Raw genomic sequence first — 20,387 nt, 5'->3', positions numbered from 1 at the left:
TTTCTTGATCTCACGCTAACCTTTACTGCTACCCACATTTATGTAAGCAAAGCAAAACCTTACGTTTTTGTTTTATTTTATAAAAATATTTGCAGATGGCCGCACAAACCATGGGTGGGGAAATAGCTACTTATCGATTTTTAAAAATTCATTAGGTTCGTGCATGGGTAATATACTTTCCAAGACCACATAAAGGGTTAAAGTAAGTTTAAAATGATTTAGACATCAATTCACTATCAGATTGTGTGCTAATTTTATAAAAAAATTTATGTTGTTTAGTGTCCACAAGTTATGTTTTGTTGAAAAAAAAATTTTTTTTTTTTTTTACATATTTCTCACGTGTTGCTGTTGTGCTAAATTACCAATGAAAATATTGAAATTTGTTTTTCGTGTGACAGATATACGTGTTTAGTCATTTTACAGTATTTGCTGTACATTTTATTGTCTGGTTTAGTTGAAAGCATACTATTCTTTTTTACTAAAAAAAAATAAAGGATTCTTTATGAAATATTACTAGTTTATGTGATAACTATTGATTTAAACACAAATGAAATTTTTTTAAAAAGCGTGTGTCCTTGCTCGCATTGTTATCGACAGTGGATGTTATGCTTTTCATGCGTGCCCTTTTGTTATAATTGTTTGTTTTGTTTCAAAATTTCACAAAAGCAGTTTCATTGAGAAATGTATTAAGTGTAACCTTCTATTCGTTTAAAATAGTTTTATTTCTAAAAAGTTTTATTTTAAAAAACGTTCCATTTCCTTTAATTTTTTTACTAGTTTAAAAAATATAACATTAATTTTTAAAAATATATTAGATTTTATACCTATTTCTTATTTATATTTACTACTTATGACTGTTGTATTTTATTTTTTTACTTTTTCATTAAAATAACTGTCTATATAAGCGTCATACTTCTAAAACGGAGTATTCCGATTATTTGATTGTTTTAGTTGATAAAGTATGATAAAATTTAATTTAAAGGAAACAGAAAAAGGTAGAAATCTGCCGTTTGTTGTGTTCTTCTCAGAAAACTATTTAATTATTTTTCACCAAGTTTCACATGAAGTTCGTTAACACACTAGAGAAAAATATATGATGAAAACTCCCAGAACATGGTAAAATTTACCGTGTTTCCGGTTTTATGAGTATACCATAAAGCTTCACATTTTTACCGAATCGCGTTGCTAATGTTTTTGGTAAAATAAACAATAAAAGATAGTCTTATAACATGAGATAAAATTTTATAAATTTGATAATGTTATCACGATATTTTAGAGCATGGCATAAAAACCATTTGTTCGGTTAAATTTATATTTTAGTTTTATATTTTTCGCTAAATGTGTGGTAATAAGAAGTGTAATTTTGTAAACCATAATTTCCGGTTAACTGTTACTATATGAGTAAAAAAAAACCACTAAATGAATTATTTAAATAACGTGAGCTAAATTATGTTGTTTTTTTTTTGCCAAAAATGTTGTTACTACACACTGTAAAAAATTTCGGATCAATTTACAGTAAAAAGTACCGACACTCAGAGTGGTGGTACTTTTTGACGTAAAATCCATTTTTACCGTAACGTGTTACCGGACAAAATATCTGATATGCCACAGTTTTTTCAGTAATAATTACCGTAAAATCACTGACTCACTCTAATTAAATAGATTTTACTATAAAAATTACTGTATAATATTTTACGGCTAAAATAAGATTCTACGGATAATGCTCCGAATTTCCTATTCTTTATACAGTAATTTGATCTGAAAGTTTTTACAGTGTATGGTAATTTTTCCTGAATTTTTTTCTTTTTGAAAATAGCAATGAAAATTGAGAAAATCCATCCTTGTAACTAGTTTTGAAATTTTTGAAAAATACTTCAAGTTTCCTAAACAGAATGCAGCACATTTCTTCCCCTTCCTTTTTCAAATCGTCGAACATTTTTGGAGGACAAACGGTGCATATTATACATATCTGAGAAACTACTGAAATATTGAAAGAAATTATGGCAAAACTTAACTATTGGAAAACCATTAATTGTGAACCATTGAAATTTTATCTATTCAAACTTCTCAAGTGTTGAATAAATTTTTCTTTTCTCTTTTCAGATATTCATGCACAAGTCTGCGATGCAGCATCATTCTCGTGAGGCTCACCGCGGTGACATCAAACCCTACCAGTGCCAGCAGTGTCTCAAATCTTTCTCCTCCAATCACCAGCTGTTACAGCATATCCGAATTCACACAGGAGAAAAACCCTACAAGTGTTCCTACTGCGACAGGCGCTTCAAGCAACTGTCACATGTGCAACAACATACCAGACTCCACACGGGTGAGTCTCCTTTTGTCTTCTGGGTTGGTTCACGGGGACGCTATACCGCGGGTGAAACTTTTCATCTCAAATTCTGTTTCACCTCCGGAACTAAAAGTGATTTCAGACAACGCTAGAGTAAGTTATGAAGTTACAATTGCTTGAAGGGAAGCCGCGATGGCTCAGGGGATAGAGCGTTCGCCTTCCAATGGGGCGAACCGGGTTCGAATCCTAGTCGATACGAATTCCGCTTTCGGCTTGCACCAACCACAGTGCTGACGTGAAATATCCTCAGTGGTAGACGGATCATGGGTTAGAGTCCCCTTGCCGCCAGGCTAACCGTGAGATGTTCTCGTGGTCTTTCTCTCCATGTAACGCAAATGTGGGTTAGCTCCATCAAAAAAGTCCTCCACGAAGGCAAATTTCTCCCAATACTCGATCCAGGAGTTCCNTTAAAAAAAGATGGAGAGAAATATTTTACTAAGATAGAGAAATTATAATAATTGTCATTTATTTATTTTTCTTTTTAATGAAGGAGTAAGAGCAAATAAGTTTTTTTTTTTCTTTTGAAAAAGAAGGAAGTGTCAAAAGAAAAGAAAAAAAGAAAAATATAAAAAGAAAATTAAAGAAAAAGAAAGAGAAAAAGGAAATTAAATTTTAAATTATTATTATTAGTTATTTTTCTTTCTTTAGTTGAAAATTTTGTAAAAGAATGTTTAAATATATAAATAAAGAACAGTCGAACCTATGGAACGAATTATTAAAATCGATGTTGAACCAAATTTTAGATGGAGATTTTTCGTGGAGACATTAAAATAGAATTAAACAAATGGTTTGACCTGCAAAAGGAAAGTGTTAAAAACTTTTTTCCATCATTTAGATGGGGATTTACAGAGAACGGTTCAGCTACGGTTATAAAATAAAATTGCTGAAAGGAGCCGTGGTGGCTCAGGGGATAGAGCGCTCGCCTCTCAGCAAGATGACTCGGGTTTGAATCCAAGCAATTACCAGTTGATACGAATTCTGCACCCGTCTCTCGCCGACCACAGCGCTGACGTAAAATATAATCAGTGGTAGACGGATCAAGGGTTAGAGTTTCCTTCCCGTGAGGCTAACCGTGGGAGGTTTTTGTCGTTTTCTCTTCCATATATAGCAAATGCGGATTAGTTCCATCAAAAAGTCCGCCACGAAGGCAATTTTCTCCCAAGACTTGATTCAGGAGTTCCCTTGTCTTCTGGATTGGGTTCAAAATTGCGGGATTACGGAGTTGGACATTGGTAGTTGTAAACTCGAAATTGGATCAGCTGTTCAACGAAAATTATGAAATGAAATGAAATAAAATTATTGGAAGAAAAACTCAAGCTGTCAAAATGCAAACAAAATATTGGAAGCGAACTTCCCCGTTACGTAATTAGAAATTATCCTCTCGCAGTTTGTTTTCATTTTGATATTATGAAAATTTCCTTGCACTGTTACAAAATTCCTCGGAAAAAATGGCTTCTTTTGTTGACTCGCCACGCTGTGCGTGATGTTATTTTCTGATCTAATACCAGGGTTAGTTTTGATGTTAATTTTAATGTAAATTTTAGTGTTCAGCGTGAGTATATCATTCAAGAAAATACTCAAAAGATCATTGCAACTCTTAAACCTTGTGAAATTCAAAATTTTAATTTATTTACTGATCAGGGGTCTGTTTAGAAGAAATTCGGGTCCGTTAACGGACCCTTCGCAAAATATCTTTTCATAAAAACGGACACTTCACAAAATATTTGAACTTAAAAAAGGACCCTTCACAAAATAATTTATCTTTTAATCGGACCCTTCACAAATTTGTTTATCTTCATTGTTGTTTTGTAAATCGAATAAATCCTTCCCAGGGGGGAAAAAAAGAAAGACAGATGTAAAGGAACTAAGTTTTCTCTTCGGCAGACGCTTCTTCCTTTATTAGTCCGAAATGAATATTCTGCGTTCAACGGTATAGGCTAAATACTAAATATTGTCATGTTGCATCTCTAATTTAGTAGCAGCAATTGCTGTTTATTTTTGAAAATTTAATTTTTTTATTGCAATTTTGCAGTGTTGAGCATAATCTTGTATCTATTTACAATTTAAAAACTCCTTGAAAAACTGTTTTCACAAAATGTCTGGACAGACCCCTGCTGATATGAAATTTGTTCTTAAATTTACAATAGTACAAATGCATTCTCGGCTCCATACCATTCGCTGACTTGTTCTGAAACGCGGATTTCAACATTGCAATGTGTTGGTATAATGAAGTAGCTGGCAGTAATTTTACTGCAGTCTTTTTTTCTGAAAAGGGCAAATGTATTAAATTTCAAAATATCTTACCAAAGTTTTGGAAAAAAAGAAACTCAAAACACCATGAAAAATGTTAAACATAGTCTCAAATTGCTTAGCTTTCTTTAATTTCTAACAATGCTTAGTGCATTAACCCTTTGACGCAAAATTTCTATTAAACATATTTTTCATACTTTTTCATTATTTAGGTAAAAAACCTTTTATGCATCATTTTAAAATTATTTATTTATTTTATTTTATTTTTAATAGGAAAATAATAGGTCCAAGTTGACATTAATACTGTCCCTCGTGGATGCAAGATGAAAATACACTACTTTTCCTCGTAAAGGCGTATTATCACTTTAACACAAAATTTTTATCAGATTTTTCATACTTTTTTCATTATTCTATATTAATTTAGATAAAAAAAATTTGTAATGTCTTAATTTAAATTATTTATTTATTTTAATTTATTTTTAATAGGCAAATAATCAGCCCAAATTGACATTAATACTGTCCCTCGTGGATGCAAGATGAAAATACACTACTTTTCCTCGTAAAGGCGTATTATCACTTTAACACAAAATTTTTATCAGATTTTTCATACTTTTTTCATTATTCTACATTAATTTAGATAAAAAAATTTGTAATGTCTTAATTTAAATTATTTATTTAATTTAATTTATTTTTTAATAGGCAAATAATCAGTCCAAGTTGACATTAATACTGTCCCTCGTGGATGCAAGATGAAAATACACTACTTTTCCTCGTAAAGGCGTATTATCACTTTAACACAAAATTTTTATCAGATTTTTCATACTTTTTTCATTATTCTATATTAATTTAGATAAAAAATTTGTAATGTCTTAATTTAAATTATTTATTTAATTTAATTTATTTTTTTAATAGGCAAATAATAAGTCCAAATTGACATAAATATTGTCCCTCGTGGATACAAGATGAGATGCACTACTTTTCCTCTTAAAGGCGTATTATCACTTTAACACAAAATTTTTATCAGATTTTTCATACTTTTTTCCATTATTTTATATTAATTTAGGTACAAAATTTGTAATGTATTAATTTAAATTACTTAGTTATTTAATTTAATTTAATTTTTTAATAGGCAAATAATAAGTCCAAGTTGACATTAATATTCTTCCTTGTGGATTGAAGACAAAGACGTATTATCTGTTTAACACAAAATTTTTATCAAGCAGATGCCTCAGCCTTTTATCCCTTCAATGGGTCGATGAAATGAGTACCAAGCGTGCTTGGGAACTAAACACTGGAGGATCCGAATTCGGCTGACCACCCAACCGTAACATTTGCTCTTGCACCCTTAACCCAAAGGTGAAAAAAACTGAGATGGTCTCAGTTGACCTTGGTCCTCAATATACTGACGCGCCACTGAGTTTAGATTTTTATACATTTTTCATTACTCTGTATTAATTTAGGTCAAAATTAGTGAAAAATATTATATGTAGCACTTTAATAAATTATGGTTATGAAAACATGACAATGTCTTTTTCTGCGTTAGAATCTTCCTGACACTGCTCACTTCCAAACAATTTTTTTTTCTCCAAATTTGCGGTTATTTAGATCTAAGAGAAACAGTTATTATTCATTGAACTCACTTTAATTTACGAAGTCAATTATTGATAATTTTTTTGAATATGAAAGGGGGGGGATTTCAAACTACCTTTTTTTTTGGATTTTATATTTTATTACAGATATCATTCTAAAAATCTAGCAGATTTTTTTAGTAACTATTTGACTGTTTTTTTATAATTAAAAAATACCAAAATTTATTTTTGCTGGTAATTAGAGCATGAGAAAAAATATATATGAAAAGGAGACTGCTGTCTCATCTGCGTCAAAGGGTTAAGACGTTTGGGTACCCCTGCATTTATATTTACGCTATAACTTGTCTTGAAATTGAATTGAGAGCTATTACAAGACGCGAAATTGGATAACAAATCTTTCCTTAACCACAGAGAGAAGAACCATTCATCTTATGCTAGAAAAAATTAGATAAGAGATGAGATTTATACGTAATTTCCTATCATTTTCTTAATTTCATTATAATATGAATAATAATAAGTTTTCATAACTTATCAAAATTATTCATTTCCTTCGTAATAAACTCTTAATTGAAGTTTAATTCTTTCTTTATTTCTCTCGCGGATTAACCGGTGCCCTGGCTGGATATTTATAGCTGATGATTGTTAATATAAATGTATTTTTCTTTCTTTCATGAAACAGGAGAGCGACCTTATAAATGCCACCTTCCTGAGTGCAACAGGGCCTTCATACAGTTATCAAATCTACAGCAACACCTTCGGAACCATGAGAGCCAAGTGGAACGGGCCAAGAACAGGCCGTACGTCTGCAACACGTGCGGCAAGTGCTTCGCCACCGACAGTAGTCTACGGACGCATGGCTCTAAAGTAATGAGCTGTAGCCAAAATAACGTAAATAGCCCCCCTTCCTTTCCTTATGTAGATTGCTTTTTATTTTTTATACTTGGGTTGCTTAGATCCCTGAACTAGGCAGAATACATATTTTATTTGCTTCAACTCTTAGCACAAGGCACATATCAAATTCTGTAGAGGCCATTACTAGCCATAACTTTTCTCCTTTTCAAAATTATAATTCTTATTACAGCACATCTAGTAAAAAATACGAAACTGAAAAGTAAGTTTATACGAATATATGGTTTTTATGCCATGTTCTATGGTTTCGTGGTGGCTGGGTGGCACAGTTGGTTTGTCGTCGGTCTTCTGAGCCCAGTCTGCGGGTTCGATCCCCGGCCCAGACACCGGATTAGCGACCATATCGTATGATTATGCGGCATGTAAAAGATCCCCGGAGTGCCTTATATGCTCTTGGCATTTCCGGCAAAATTAAATTCCTAGTGCACTTTAGCATCCAAATAGTGTTTCGGTGCTGCCATCTAGTGTGGCAGAAACTAGACGTCCAAATTAACATGACGAACGGTATCTCGCCCATTGTGGTGGTCCTAAAAGAGTGGATACCACCTCTGGAGAACGCACTAGGTCTGCTCATCGGCAAGACCGATTGTGCAGCTCATTGGAAATAAAAAAAAAAGGTTTCGTGATTAAATTACCAAATTGTTTGCATATTTCAGCCATGCATCGATACCAGCAGCAGTTGATCAAATATAGATAATATTTTGCGTCTTTTTGTCGAATATACAACGTGTGATGGACGGAGTTTCGTTTTCAATAAACATTTGTTTCAATCTTTATAGGCAAGAAAGAGGTTCAATTAGTTCTATTACGTAACGAGATGTATTTTTTTTTAAAAAAATTACAGAGAATATTTGTGCCTTGTGTTAGAGCTACGAAGAGTGCTTTTTCAACGAATTGTATCGTATAATAGTTATAATACACGTGGAAAAAATTCTGGTAAAATTACGGTACCGTATGGAAATGACATTTTTGGTAAAAAATAACCATAATTCTGATTATTAATATCAAAATATACGGTATTTAAACCTTTCATTTGGTAACTTTTTCAGTTCATATAGTAACGGTTTGCCGGAAATTCTGATTTTCAAAATTATAGTTCTTATAACCACACATTTTGTAAAAAAAGTCAAAACTTCAAAGTAAATTTAACCGAATAATGATTTTTATACCATGATCTAAGGTATCACGGTAATTAACCAAATTTTTCGCACATTTACTAAATTTATTACACATTATTAAACAATATACACTTTTATCAAAATCATTAACAAAGCGATACGGTAAAAACTGCCCAGCTTTCTGCTGATCCCAAAGAGCTAAAAACACGGTAAATTTTACCGTTTCTTGGCACTTTTGACCATATTTTTTTTCTCAGTGTACATTTCAATATCTATGGCAAACCATATAGTGAAACTAAAACTTTAATTGATGCTTCGTTTAATATTTAATTCAGTTGCAATATAAAATACAGAAATACATCTTAGACTACATATACATTTGAAGAAAAAAAATTCACACCCGTGTTGATTATTATTCATTAACAAATATGCTCCTTACTATCACGCATTGATCCAAGCACACAAATATTTAATTTGCTATAGCCCGGGTTTTTTAATGATACAAATGTAAAAAATAACCTTTGCAACAATTTAAATTAAATAAACAAATTTTTCGATGCTCTCAGAAACTTATCGAACTCTTAATAAAATTGTGGTAATCGCAATTTTTATATATATTTGTGTGGTTGGCCATAGATGAAAGCAAGGAATAAATTAGGTCCTTAGTATTTTTCTATTTAAAAGCAATTTTTCTTGCTAATTTGTGTACAAAATAAAATCATTACAACTGTGGAAACGCTGTGATATAAAAAGCACGCTATCTTATCAGTAGAACCTAAATTAGAAGCACATATTTTAGCACTGTTTTATAAAGTTTAATGTATATGATGTTTTGTTTGATATACCTTGTGATAGACCATATTCGTTTCTTCTCAAGTTAGGAAGTCCGTAACAAAACATACTTTCTTAAAATCACAAACGTTTCAAAAGTAACTCCTCTTCTAGCGCTTTGAAATCTACTGGAAGTATTCATTTATTATCTAAACTTGCTCGTGGTCTATCATGTCTGAAATCTAATCTTGTTATTGTATATTTAACTCACATGTACTAAGGTTTTACTTGGTTTTAAGACAGTAAATGAGGTCTCGCACCAAAATTAAAGTTAGTTAGTGCAAGTGTTAATTCTAGCTAACACTTGCTATGTAGATAAAACAAGGGAAAAATTACAGAACAATGAAAAGGGGGGGGGTGGAGGAAAAATGATAATAAAATTAAAAATAACAAAAAACCAGAAAAAAAGAATCTGAAAAAAAGGAGAAAATATTTTTTTAAAAATCTGGAAAATAAAAGATATAATCTTTTCATCAGCCCACACAATTATATCCGCAAAAAAGAGTGCTTTCTAATATTATATCAATATAGCCAAAGCAAAATATATCAATACAATAGTGTGGGGAGCACTCAAAAAATTTTACAAAAAAACTACACCAAATAAAATAGAACACAATAAGTTAAAAATGTGGATATAATCGTGTGGGCTGATAAAAACATTATATCTTTTATTTTCCGGATTTTTTAAAAAAAAATTTCTCCTTTTTTTTCGGATTTTTTTTCTTCCGGTTTTTTGTTATTTTTATTATTATTTTTTCTTTTTTCCCCCCTTTTTTCATTGTTCAGTAATTTTTCCCTTGTTTTTATCTACATTTTGATTTTATTTTATGAGCTCTATTTACTTGCAGCTTATGCGCAATAAATAAAACTTATTGTTTTTCTTAATTTTCTTCGTGTTTTTTGTATTTATTTATTGTGTATTATTGAAAAGGGAAGAAGAAAAATTATTAAAATAAAGTATTTAAATATTTTTAAAAAAATTTATTTAAAAAAAACTAAAAAGCTGGAAAACAAAATAATGAAAAGATATTTTAGTGTTCCGATAGAGCCAGAAACAATGGTGGATTTTATCAGTATTTCTGTAGTAGTTTTGACCATACTTTTTTTCTCAGGGTAGAACCGTAACATGGTGTTGAATTGACCCATGTATCCAAGTTAAACCATAGTATCATGTAATGAAGTTATTACAAAAATATGGTTAAACTTTTCATTACATTAAGATTGCCTCAAATTTTTACGATATTACGATTTGACAGTATATATTATCTAAAAGAAATGTTTTGAAATCAGATTCTAAATTTCTTATTGCTAACAAACTTTTGTCTTAGTATAATTTATTCTGTTACGTTAAGGATCCTGACGCGTCCCATTTTGTTCGAGAATTTGATAATATGATATCAAAATTGAATACATTGTTGAATGGGGTATATTGTTGAATTTAACACTTACTTAAAGTTTCAATAAATTTCCTCTATAATATGATGGTTTCGAATCCCTATATGATGGTTTAGTGCTATTCTGTTTCCCAATTTTATTTAGCTAAAAAAAGCATTTGAAAAAATTATTTTTCTTATTTTAAATATTTATTTTTAATTATTTATTTATTATTTTCTTTTATAAAAAAATATTCTTGTACAGCCTTTGTTTAAATCTAACGCATTTTGTGAGCAGTCCCCAAGTTTGATATAATTTAGTTATCTTTTTCAAAATATTAACTAAAATATTGCATTTGTGCTTCAAACCTTAATCAGAAAGATAGCTTTTTAAATTATAAGCTCATTAATTTAAAACAAATTAATTTAATTTTCCCTGCTTCAGCTAAAGTTATTTTAAATTTGAGTTTTTATAATTTGACATTGAAAGTTTTAATTCTTGGTTTTTTTTGTTCTTTTCCCGTCTAAAAAATATTAAGGATACTGTTTCTAAGCTTTTTTTCCCCATTTAAAAAAATAAAAGCTGAAAACAATAAATATAAAAAAATTAAATATGCATAAAAATTAGATTAATCTAAAATTATTTTAATTTTAATGACCTATTTTAGTGATTATGTAGCTAATATAATTACGTTAGTGATTATATAAATTAACAATAATTACAATACACGTTATACTTAGCACATAATTTTCCGGAACAAAACGAAATAAGATTAAAAGTTCAATCAAAAGTCACTTCATTAATTAGAGAGCTTTGATTAAACATGTTAAATAACATTTTGCTCTAAATTTGAAATGTTGAATAAGATGCTTTTATTAAAATAAAACATTAATTTATATTGTGAAGTTTTAGCTGGAAGGTTTTCATTGAGAAACAAGATTTTGTTAACAGCTAAATTCCCTAAATTTCTCTTCATTGTTTGAGAATATCTAATAAAGTTTAAATAAATAGATTCAATTAAACTTTTTATCTTTTTTTAATTACAATTATTACGTCATTTTTGTGTTACGGAACTTTTGGTGCTAGCGCCAATCTGTTTTGACGCTGCCGTACGAAAACATACTGAAAAGTATAATTGGTTTTCATCTTGAGCGACGAGTGGCGACATTCCTTCCTTCTCTTTTTGTTAAAAAAAAGAAGAAGAAGAAAACGATTTTGTATAGAATTCAAATGTTTTGAAAGCAAACTTTTCACTTTAATACAAACATTTTCCAACACTGCACCGACAATATTTTTGTCATTTTTTCATCAAAGTAAAAACTTATATTAAATGTGGTTTTAGAAATTGAGAATTTGATTGGCGCATTTTAAGTATAACTAAAATACCACATTCAGTTGGAATGTTCCTTAAGTTTGTATCAGTTGGAATGTTCTTTAAGTTTGTATCAGTTGGAATGTTCCTTAAGTCGAGAATTAAATTTTATTTTTCGTTGAGATTGCAACTTTTTTATTGTAGTTAAATTTTCTGATAGAAAGATTTCAAATTTTGATTAAGGAATTATTATTAAATAAGGATAAAACGTGAAAATTACGAATTGAATTAATCAAAAAGTTCAACCATTAAACGATTAACAACCTTTAAGCTATAAACTTCTTAAAAGTGGAAGAAACTTAGGCTCCGTGTCTGGGAACTGACCCAATGATAGAAAAAATTTTTTTATCGAATACACTCTATAGACATTGTTTTTTTTGTTTTTTTAATTTCTGTTTTAGAGTCCATTCTTTTTTCAAAATGTTTTATAAAGTTGTAATCTATGCAAATTATTATAAATTCGAAATGTTTCGAGGTATAAAATTTTTTTTATAAAATGTATTTTTGTTATAAAAAGCTTTTTATAATGAAAAAATGTATCAATTTTTATAATCAAATAATAAAAAGTTTTAAATGTTTAACTTACGGGTGAAATGCTTGCCATCTTTCTTAGTTTTTACAGCTTAATGCTTTTTTGTGACAAAACCATCTTAAGGTTTAATAAATAAAAGTATTTAAAGTATGTTATCGAGCTCGAAATTAAACCAAACAAAATTGTTTTATTGAACCGCATCTAATAATAAAAATATTTTAGCATACAGAAATAAATTGATCTCTTATTAACATACCTTTCTTTCAAATTTTGCATCACTCACTTTATTATTTCTTAAGAAATGTAACCCTTTCTCTCTCTTAATCTTTCGCACTAATTGTTGTTCACAACATAATTATTATAATTATTAATAATTAACTTAATTAATTTTTTAACATGTATTTATTAATTTATAATAATATCAATCGTCAAACCATAATAATCTCAAATATCACAAAAATCGATTTTCAATTTTTTGAGATTATTTGTGTCACAAATTCGCCTTTTCCTCTATAGAGTTAACATACAGAAATAAATCTAACTTTTGTTAATATACTTTTCTCTTAAATTTTGCATCACTCACTTTATTATTTCTTAAGAAATGTAACCCTTTCTCTCTCTTAGTCTTTCGCACTAATTGTTGTTCACAACATAATTATTAATAATTAGTTTAATTAATAAATTTTTTGACGTGTATTTATTAATTTATAATAATATCAATCGTCAAGCCATAATAATCTCAAATATCACAAAAATCGATTTTCAATTTTTTGAGATTATTTGTGTCACAAATTCGCCTTTTCCTCTATAGAGTTAACATACAGAAATAAATCTAACTTTTGTTAATATACTTTTCTCTTAAATTTTGCATCACTCACTTTATTATTTCTTAAGAAATGTAACCCTTTCTCTCTCTTAGTCTTTCGCACTAATTGTTGTTCACAACATAATTATTATAATTATTAATAATTAACTTAATTAATTTTTTGGCATCTATTTATTAATTTAAAGTATCAATCGTGAAACCATGATAATCAAATATCACAAAAATCAATTTTCTACTTTTTGAGATTATTTGTGTCACAAATTCGCCTTTTCCCCTATAGAGTTAGCATGCAGAAATAAATCTATATTTTGTTAACACACCTTTCTCTTAAATTTTGCAGCACTTACTTTATTATTTCTTATGAAATTTAACCCTTTCTCTCTCTTAATCTTCCACACTAATTGATGATCAAGCTACATAATTAATTTATATTTTTTACACGTATTTTTTAATTTATAATAATATCGAGCTGTGTTAAGAATAATAATCAAATATCAGATCCTATATCACAAAAATCTTTTCTCTATTTTTTGAGATATCTGTCCCACAAATACGCATTTTTCTCGTGGAATCTATATTCCCGTGAAAAAAATCGTCACACACTAACATGCCTCCCCCTTAAACTTAGCATTTCTTTTTTAATGACTTCTTGATAAATTTCATCCCATTCTCCGTCTTAATCTATCTCAATCTTTGTTATGATTGTTGTTAATGATCTCGTACGAAATAATTAATTTAACTTTTTTTGTCTTAATTTATAATAATGTCAGGAAATCTAAGTAGGAAGATTGGCTATATGATTACTTTCTTGTTCGTAAAATCACTTCGTTAGAGTGTTAGATAATGTAATTAGTTCCAGTTGATGAAGTCTTTTCTGTTATTAAAAACAATTTTCTCATCTTTTTTTATTTTATTATTTCTATCAAATATGCAAGTCTTAGTAAAAAAAAACTAATCTGGTTGTCGAATGTTTTATGCATTAGCAGTGCTCAATCAAACGTATTAATCTTTCCCAAATGTAATGTTGCTTTTTGTTTACCTAAACAGTAAATTAAATTATGTTATGTCTGAAAATGTGTTATTTTCTATGTTGTAGGATAATGCTTATTTATAAAAAGTGTTTGTTTTATTTTATTTAATATTTTAGATTAAAACAGTTTTTTTTATTTCGTTATTGAAAATGAAAAAGAAACTTAAATTTTTATCCGTGATATACTTGAAATAGTTTATATTTTAACAATTATGTTCTTTTATTTACATCATAAACACCGTTTAAAAAACTTTTTATTTGCTTTTAGAAAGAGAAACTTAATTTCGAAAATATTTTAAACCGATAGCTTAAAATATTTCTTAAAATTGTTAATGTATATTATAAGATTATTATGCATCATTTCTTGTTTACGCTATTATATAATGCACATTTTGAATTTTGTTGTTGAAAGTTAGCTTCGATATTAACCTTTTCACGCAGAAGGGACACCGATATCCTTTTTACTTTTTTTCCCTTTTATCTATTTTTTAATTATAAAAAAACAGTCTAATAGTTATTAAAAATGTGTTAGATAATCAGAATAATATTTAAACTAAAATTCGAAATCCAAAAAAAGGAGTCATTTATATTTAATAATTTATCAGTAATTGATTTTGTAAATTTAAAAAAAAAATTTCGATGATGAAGTTTTACCTTTAACACAGAAAAAGACACTAGTGTTTCATGCTGTATTTCCTAACCATAAATTATTAAAATGCTAAATATAATATTTTTTTCACTTATTTCGACCTAAATTACTGCAAAATAATAAAAAAAAAATTGAAAAATGTTTTTAATAAAAATTCTGCGTCAAAAAAGATAATTATCATAAACGTTAATAAAAAAGTACGTACTAAATCTAATTTACCTAAATTCTTTTTTATTATATTATTTTGGCTGACAGTTCTGCCCCTAAAAAAGTAAAGCATAGTTCAATACCTCCTACAGTTTTTTTTTTCTCCCAAAGATGTAAAATGCTACAATGATTTTCATTTCTAAAAACTTTTGTATACTTTTTTCTGATAATTATCCATGTTCCACAAAAACTTGTCCATAAAAACAAGGCAGTCTGTGAAAGCTTTTCAACCGGGAAGAAGTTGAAAAACAAAACTTCTTAAAAAGGTTTGTTCAGTGTTCAGTATTGTAGAAGTAAGAGATAGAAAGACAACGAGGTATATTAGCTAATTAGAGAGGAAAACTTCATGAACGGTACAATTTTAAACTTCACCGTATATTTTAAGAAATTAAGTTTCATTAACTGGGATTAGTTAGTTTTTTTTTTAATAAAAAAAAAACTGAAGCTAAAATAATTAAGCTTTTATGAACTACTCTGATTGTTAATTCTCTGATCTCGCCGCTAATTCTCAAATTTGTTAATCGTACACGGAGAAAAATTAATTCGCTGTATGATAATGGCATTTTTGGTAAAAGGAACCTTAAGTTTGGTAATAAAAACCAAAATATACGTTATTTAAATTATTTATTTGGTAATTATTTGGTTCAAATGATAACGGCTTACCAAAAATTCTAATTTTCGAAATTATAGTACTTATTATCACACATTTTATAAAAAATACAAAACTGAAAAGTAAATTTAACCGTATAAATGGTTTTTATGCCATGTTTTAAGGTATCATGATTAATTTACCAAATTTTTAAAACATATTATAAAATCTTATTTTATTGTCAATTTTTCCAAATTCAATACCAAAGCGCTTCGATTTAAAATTACCGAGCTTTTTGGTGTTAACGGAGAGCAGTGTTTCCCAAACTTATGACTTTTGCTTACCCTTTCTAAATTTTTCGTAACGCTGTGTGCCACTAATAAAAAAATGAATGCGTATTATGTTATAAAAAATTGCACAAAAGTTAAAAGTCACAGCCTGCTGTTGATACCACTAATTATTAGCTGTTAACTCTGCAAAAAATAACCAATAGAAAAATACGTAATCGTAAATTTTCATGGCTATCTTTGTTTTTTAAATAAAAATTTTGAAATTTTCATTTGTTTCAAAATATTTCGCATAAGAACGCTTACCCCTGCTAAACTGTTCCCGTGCCCCTGGGGGTAAGCGTACCACATTTTGGGACACACTGCTGTAGAGCCAGAAGCACAGTAAAGTTTACCATATTCTGGCAGTTTTGACCATTATTTTTTTCTCTGTGTACTGTCCCGTAAAAAATGTTAATTTATCTGGAATTTGTCATCCTTTTTTTAAAAAAAATTCAAAATATCATCCTACAGTTACTGATTTGTATTACGATTTATTTTTTGTTATGAGTAGTATTATATTATTATTTACATTTTTCTAAATATTATAATTTTTTTTAACTGTTTTTAAATGATTTTTTAAGAGGTTTAGCTAGTATTCGCAAAGCAGTTAACGTACTAAAAAGTAAACCTTCGTCAACTCTATGCTGTTTATATACTAAGAAAAGAGATTTGTTCAAAGCAACCAGAATATGGTAAAGTTTACCGCTTTTCTGGTTCGATGGGGACATCAAAGAGCTCGGTAATTTTTACAAAAGAGCTTCGGTAATGATTCTAGTAAATTTAACGATGACATAATATTAAAAAAAAATGTCCAATGCCCACCTGGATAATGACCTAGGTCATACAGGCACCTGACGGGCAGATTTGTTGGCCACTCTTTCAGGGGCACCATATTAGGTGGGCCAACGTTGCTCCCACAGTAAAGACAGATAGTACAGAGAATGAAAGAACATTCATGCCTTGTCCGGGATTCGAACCCAGATCCTTTCTGATGCAGAGGTCGAAATACTTTCGTTCAAAATTTTGTATTGTTTAAAAATGCGTTTTTATGTTTTAAATTATGATAATAAAAATTCTCAATTTTTTTTTAAATTAAAATTTTTTCAGTTAAATCTCAAATTGTATTAAACTTAAACTTCTGTGGCATTTCTTTCAGAAAAAAAGTGATCCCATATTTCCTTAAATTTCTAATAGTTTGTCAGTTTGTTAATTGCTGCAAAAACTAGAATTCTTAAAGTTGTTTTTACCTCAATGCTAAAGAATCAACAAATTTTTTATTCTCATTTTTTTAAACAAATGCATTCAAATATATATTTAAATGTTTCAAAATTATTTTTTTAGTCATTAGTGGCAAAATATTTATAAAGTTTTATGATACTTTTTTTTTGTCCTCTGCCCGCCTAGGGAATGATCATTCGTCAATACAGGCATCTAAAGAGTAGATTGCTTGACCACACTTTCAGGGGTACCATATTAGGTGGGCCTACGGTGCTTCCACTGTAAAGAGAGATAGTACAAAGATTGAAAGAACATCCATGCCTTGCCCGGTTTCGAACCCAGAACCTTTCTGACGCAGGGGTTCAGCACCCTGTCCCCTACACAGTCTTAGGAAAAAAATTTTATGATACAAATTTTATAAAAAGAATAAATACTTTTCGTGTTACGGAACAAAAAAATTCTGATAAGCTGAAATTTTTTAGAAATAATNATGGGTTAAATTTAGTAGGAATAACATAACCTGTGACGTAGGCTACCATTATTTTTTTCTCTTATGTACTGTCTCATAAAATTTTTTAATTTATCTGGAATTTGTCATCCTTTTTTTATTTTAAAATTCAAGATATCATCCTACAGTTACTGATTTGTATTACGATTTAATTTTAATATGAGTAGTAACATATCATTTACATTTTTCTAAATATAATAATTTTTTTAGCTGTTTCAATGATTTTTAAGGGGCTTAACTAGTATTCGCAAAGCAGTTAACGTACTAAAAAGTAAACATTCTTAAATTTTATTCTGTTCATATACTGAGAAAAAAGATATGTTCAAAACAACCAGAATATGGTAAAGTTTACAGCTTTTCTGGTTCGATGGGGACAGAGCTCGGTAATTTTTACCGAAGAGCTTCGTTAATGATTCTAGTAAATTTAACAATGACATAAAATAAAATGTGGTTATATAAAAATGTAACCATATTTTATATAAATTAACATAAAATATGGTTTGGTAAAATGTGATAAAATGTTGTAAACATAGTAAAATTTGGCAATTTTATCATGATACCTTAGATCATGGCATGAAACCATTTATTCAGCTAAATGTACTTTTCAGTTTTATATTTTTTACTAAATGTGTGGTAATAAGAAACTATAATTTTTAAAAAACAAAATTTTCAATAAACCTGCGTAATCGGAAAAATAGCAAATGAATGTTTTAATTACCATATATTTTGCTTTTATTAACCAGAATTATGTTTTTCCTGTAATTACCATAGAATACGGTGATTTTACCAGATTTTGGTCCTCTGCACTGGATTTTTAAACAGCACTTAATTATTTATCATACATAAAGGAAAGGCTGAGCTTTATATTTTAAACAAAACATTTTATTTTGTTTAAAAAGTGTTAAGTTTAAAATTGAAATAAACTATTTTTTTTATCTAGATTTTGAAAACGAGATTATATAAGTTTTGAAAGTTTCACGATGCATTACATTATTCAACACATTTGACATAAGAATCAAAATTCTTTGTTAAACCTATAAAAAAACTTTTCTAAAAATCAAACATAAATCTTTAATTATAAGTAAGTCATTAGTGTATTTTTAATGAAAGAACTTTAAAATATTTTGGTTTTTAAAATGTAACGCAATTGTTATTTAAAACCTACGAAATTTTATTATTTTGAATAGTATTCAAATTTGTGTTAGTCATCTAAGAAAGCCATTCTATATAAATTTTAAAATTAAATTTTATTTTTAAATAAAATAAAAATATTTAACAAAAAATTTAAACCATCTTTGTTAAATACAGTAAAATAACTGAAGAGTTGCGTTTTGCATTTATGTTTAATTTTCGATACGCTTAATGCTTTGTCAATATTATTTATGCTATTTTTAATTATATGTCTTATGTTAAGTTCAATTTTTCATATCCATGCATAAACATATAAATTTAAAAAAATAAACTTTTTGTTTCATGGATCAGCAATCAGCTGAAATCAGTTGTAAAAGAATTCAAAGGAAGCTTGTTAAAATAAAATATATAATTTTTTTAAAAATTCTTCAATTATATGCATTTTAAAAGATAGCTGCCAATTCTACTGGTATAATAAAAATTCTCTCGGTTTTTGTAAATTTTAGAAAATTCCCTGAAATTGAGCAAATTTTCGAAAAAGAATCCCTATTGAAATAGAATTTTTACCGAATTTATTGCTTGCTTGAATATTTAAATAAGTATTACTAATACATAATGAAGTGAGCCTCATTTATAGTGATCAGTTTAAAGCTGTTCTTTCTTTCATTTTCTTTGTTCTAAAGTTTTCAGTTTGTTTTCATTCAGAACTCCCTTTTTAAATTATGAAATCTTTTAATTATCAATAGTGAATTACTTGTCTACAATATATTTTTTTTTAAAAATTGTGAGTTACCGAAATAAAAAATAATTTTAAATTCATTTAACGTCAATCATAGATGGAAAATATTGCAGACCATTTATTAGTGTAATGAGTTTTTTGTATTTTGTTGACAATAAAAATCACTAAAATTCCCTATATGTAAAATATTTATTATATTATGCAACAGTTTTCATGAAATTAATATTATTTCGTAAAATTTAAATTTTTTTTCCTACCCATGTTTTCCTATGCATATTTGTTGAAACGAAATATTTCGTAAAATATACTGTTTTTTTCCCTCTCCATGTTGGCAGCTATGCGTATATGTTAAAACGATATTAAAATTCATATTAATATTCAATATTAATTTATTTTATGTCAGTCATAAATGGAAAATATTGTAGACCATTTATAGTTATTAGTATAATGAATTTTGTTTTATGACAATAAAAATCCCTAAAATTGCCTGTATGTGAAATATATAGTATATTATGCAACAGTTATCATCAAATCTTATTATATAAAACGCTAATACGTACCTATGTATGTATCAATAAAACCGATGATATTTCTTTTCTCGCGCTGGCAACAGTTTTCATTTTTAATTGATTGGATTCGGCGCGCAAGAGCACGTAGTGAGCAACCAGATAACAATAACCAGAGTGAGCATTATCAGGTTGTTCAATTCAGATTCATGCACTAAAAACATGACAATATTTAATTTAAACTCAATTAGGAATTAATTAATTAATTGAAGTGAGAATGCTTTAAAAGGCCGCTGTTGAATTGATATTTTTCTACTGGGAGCTACCTAA

The 20,387-nt window shown here is 28.4% G+C and overlaps 1 protein-coding gene across 10 annotated transcripts in view; it reads left to right on the top strand.

The window, feature by feature from the left end:
• The window catches only part of LOC107436894 (zinc finger protein rotund), a 318,292-nt gene that overhangs the window by 277,819 nt on the left and 20,086 nt on the right, over positions 1 to 20,387 (top strand). For all 10 annotated transcript variants that reach the window (XM_071184141.1, XM_071184140.1, XM_071184145.1 and 7 more), the window contains 2 exons: positions 2,104 to 2,326; positions 6,869 to 7,077. In XM_071184141.1, the coding sequence (XP_071040242.1) occupies positions 2,104 to 2,326; positions 6,869 to 7,077 (432 nt within the window). The remainder of the gene's footprint in view (positions 1 to 2,103; positions 2,327 to 6,868; positions 7,078 to 20,387) is intronic.

This window comes from Parasteatoda tepidariorum, chromosome 8 (assembly GCF_043381705.1).
Source record: "Parasteatoda tepidariorum isolate YZ-2023 chromosome 8, CAS_Ptep_4.0, whole genome shotgun sequence".
Classification (NCBI taxonomy): Eukaryota; Metazoa; Arthropoda; class Arachnida; order Araneae; family Theridiidae; genus Parasteatoda; species Parasteatoda tepidariorum.
Note: the sequence above shows the minus strand (reverse complement) of the source record. Positions and strands in the feature narration are given on the sequence as shown.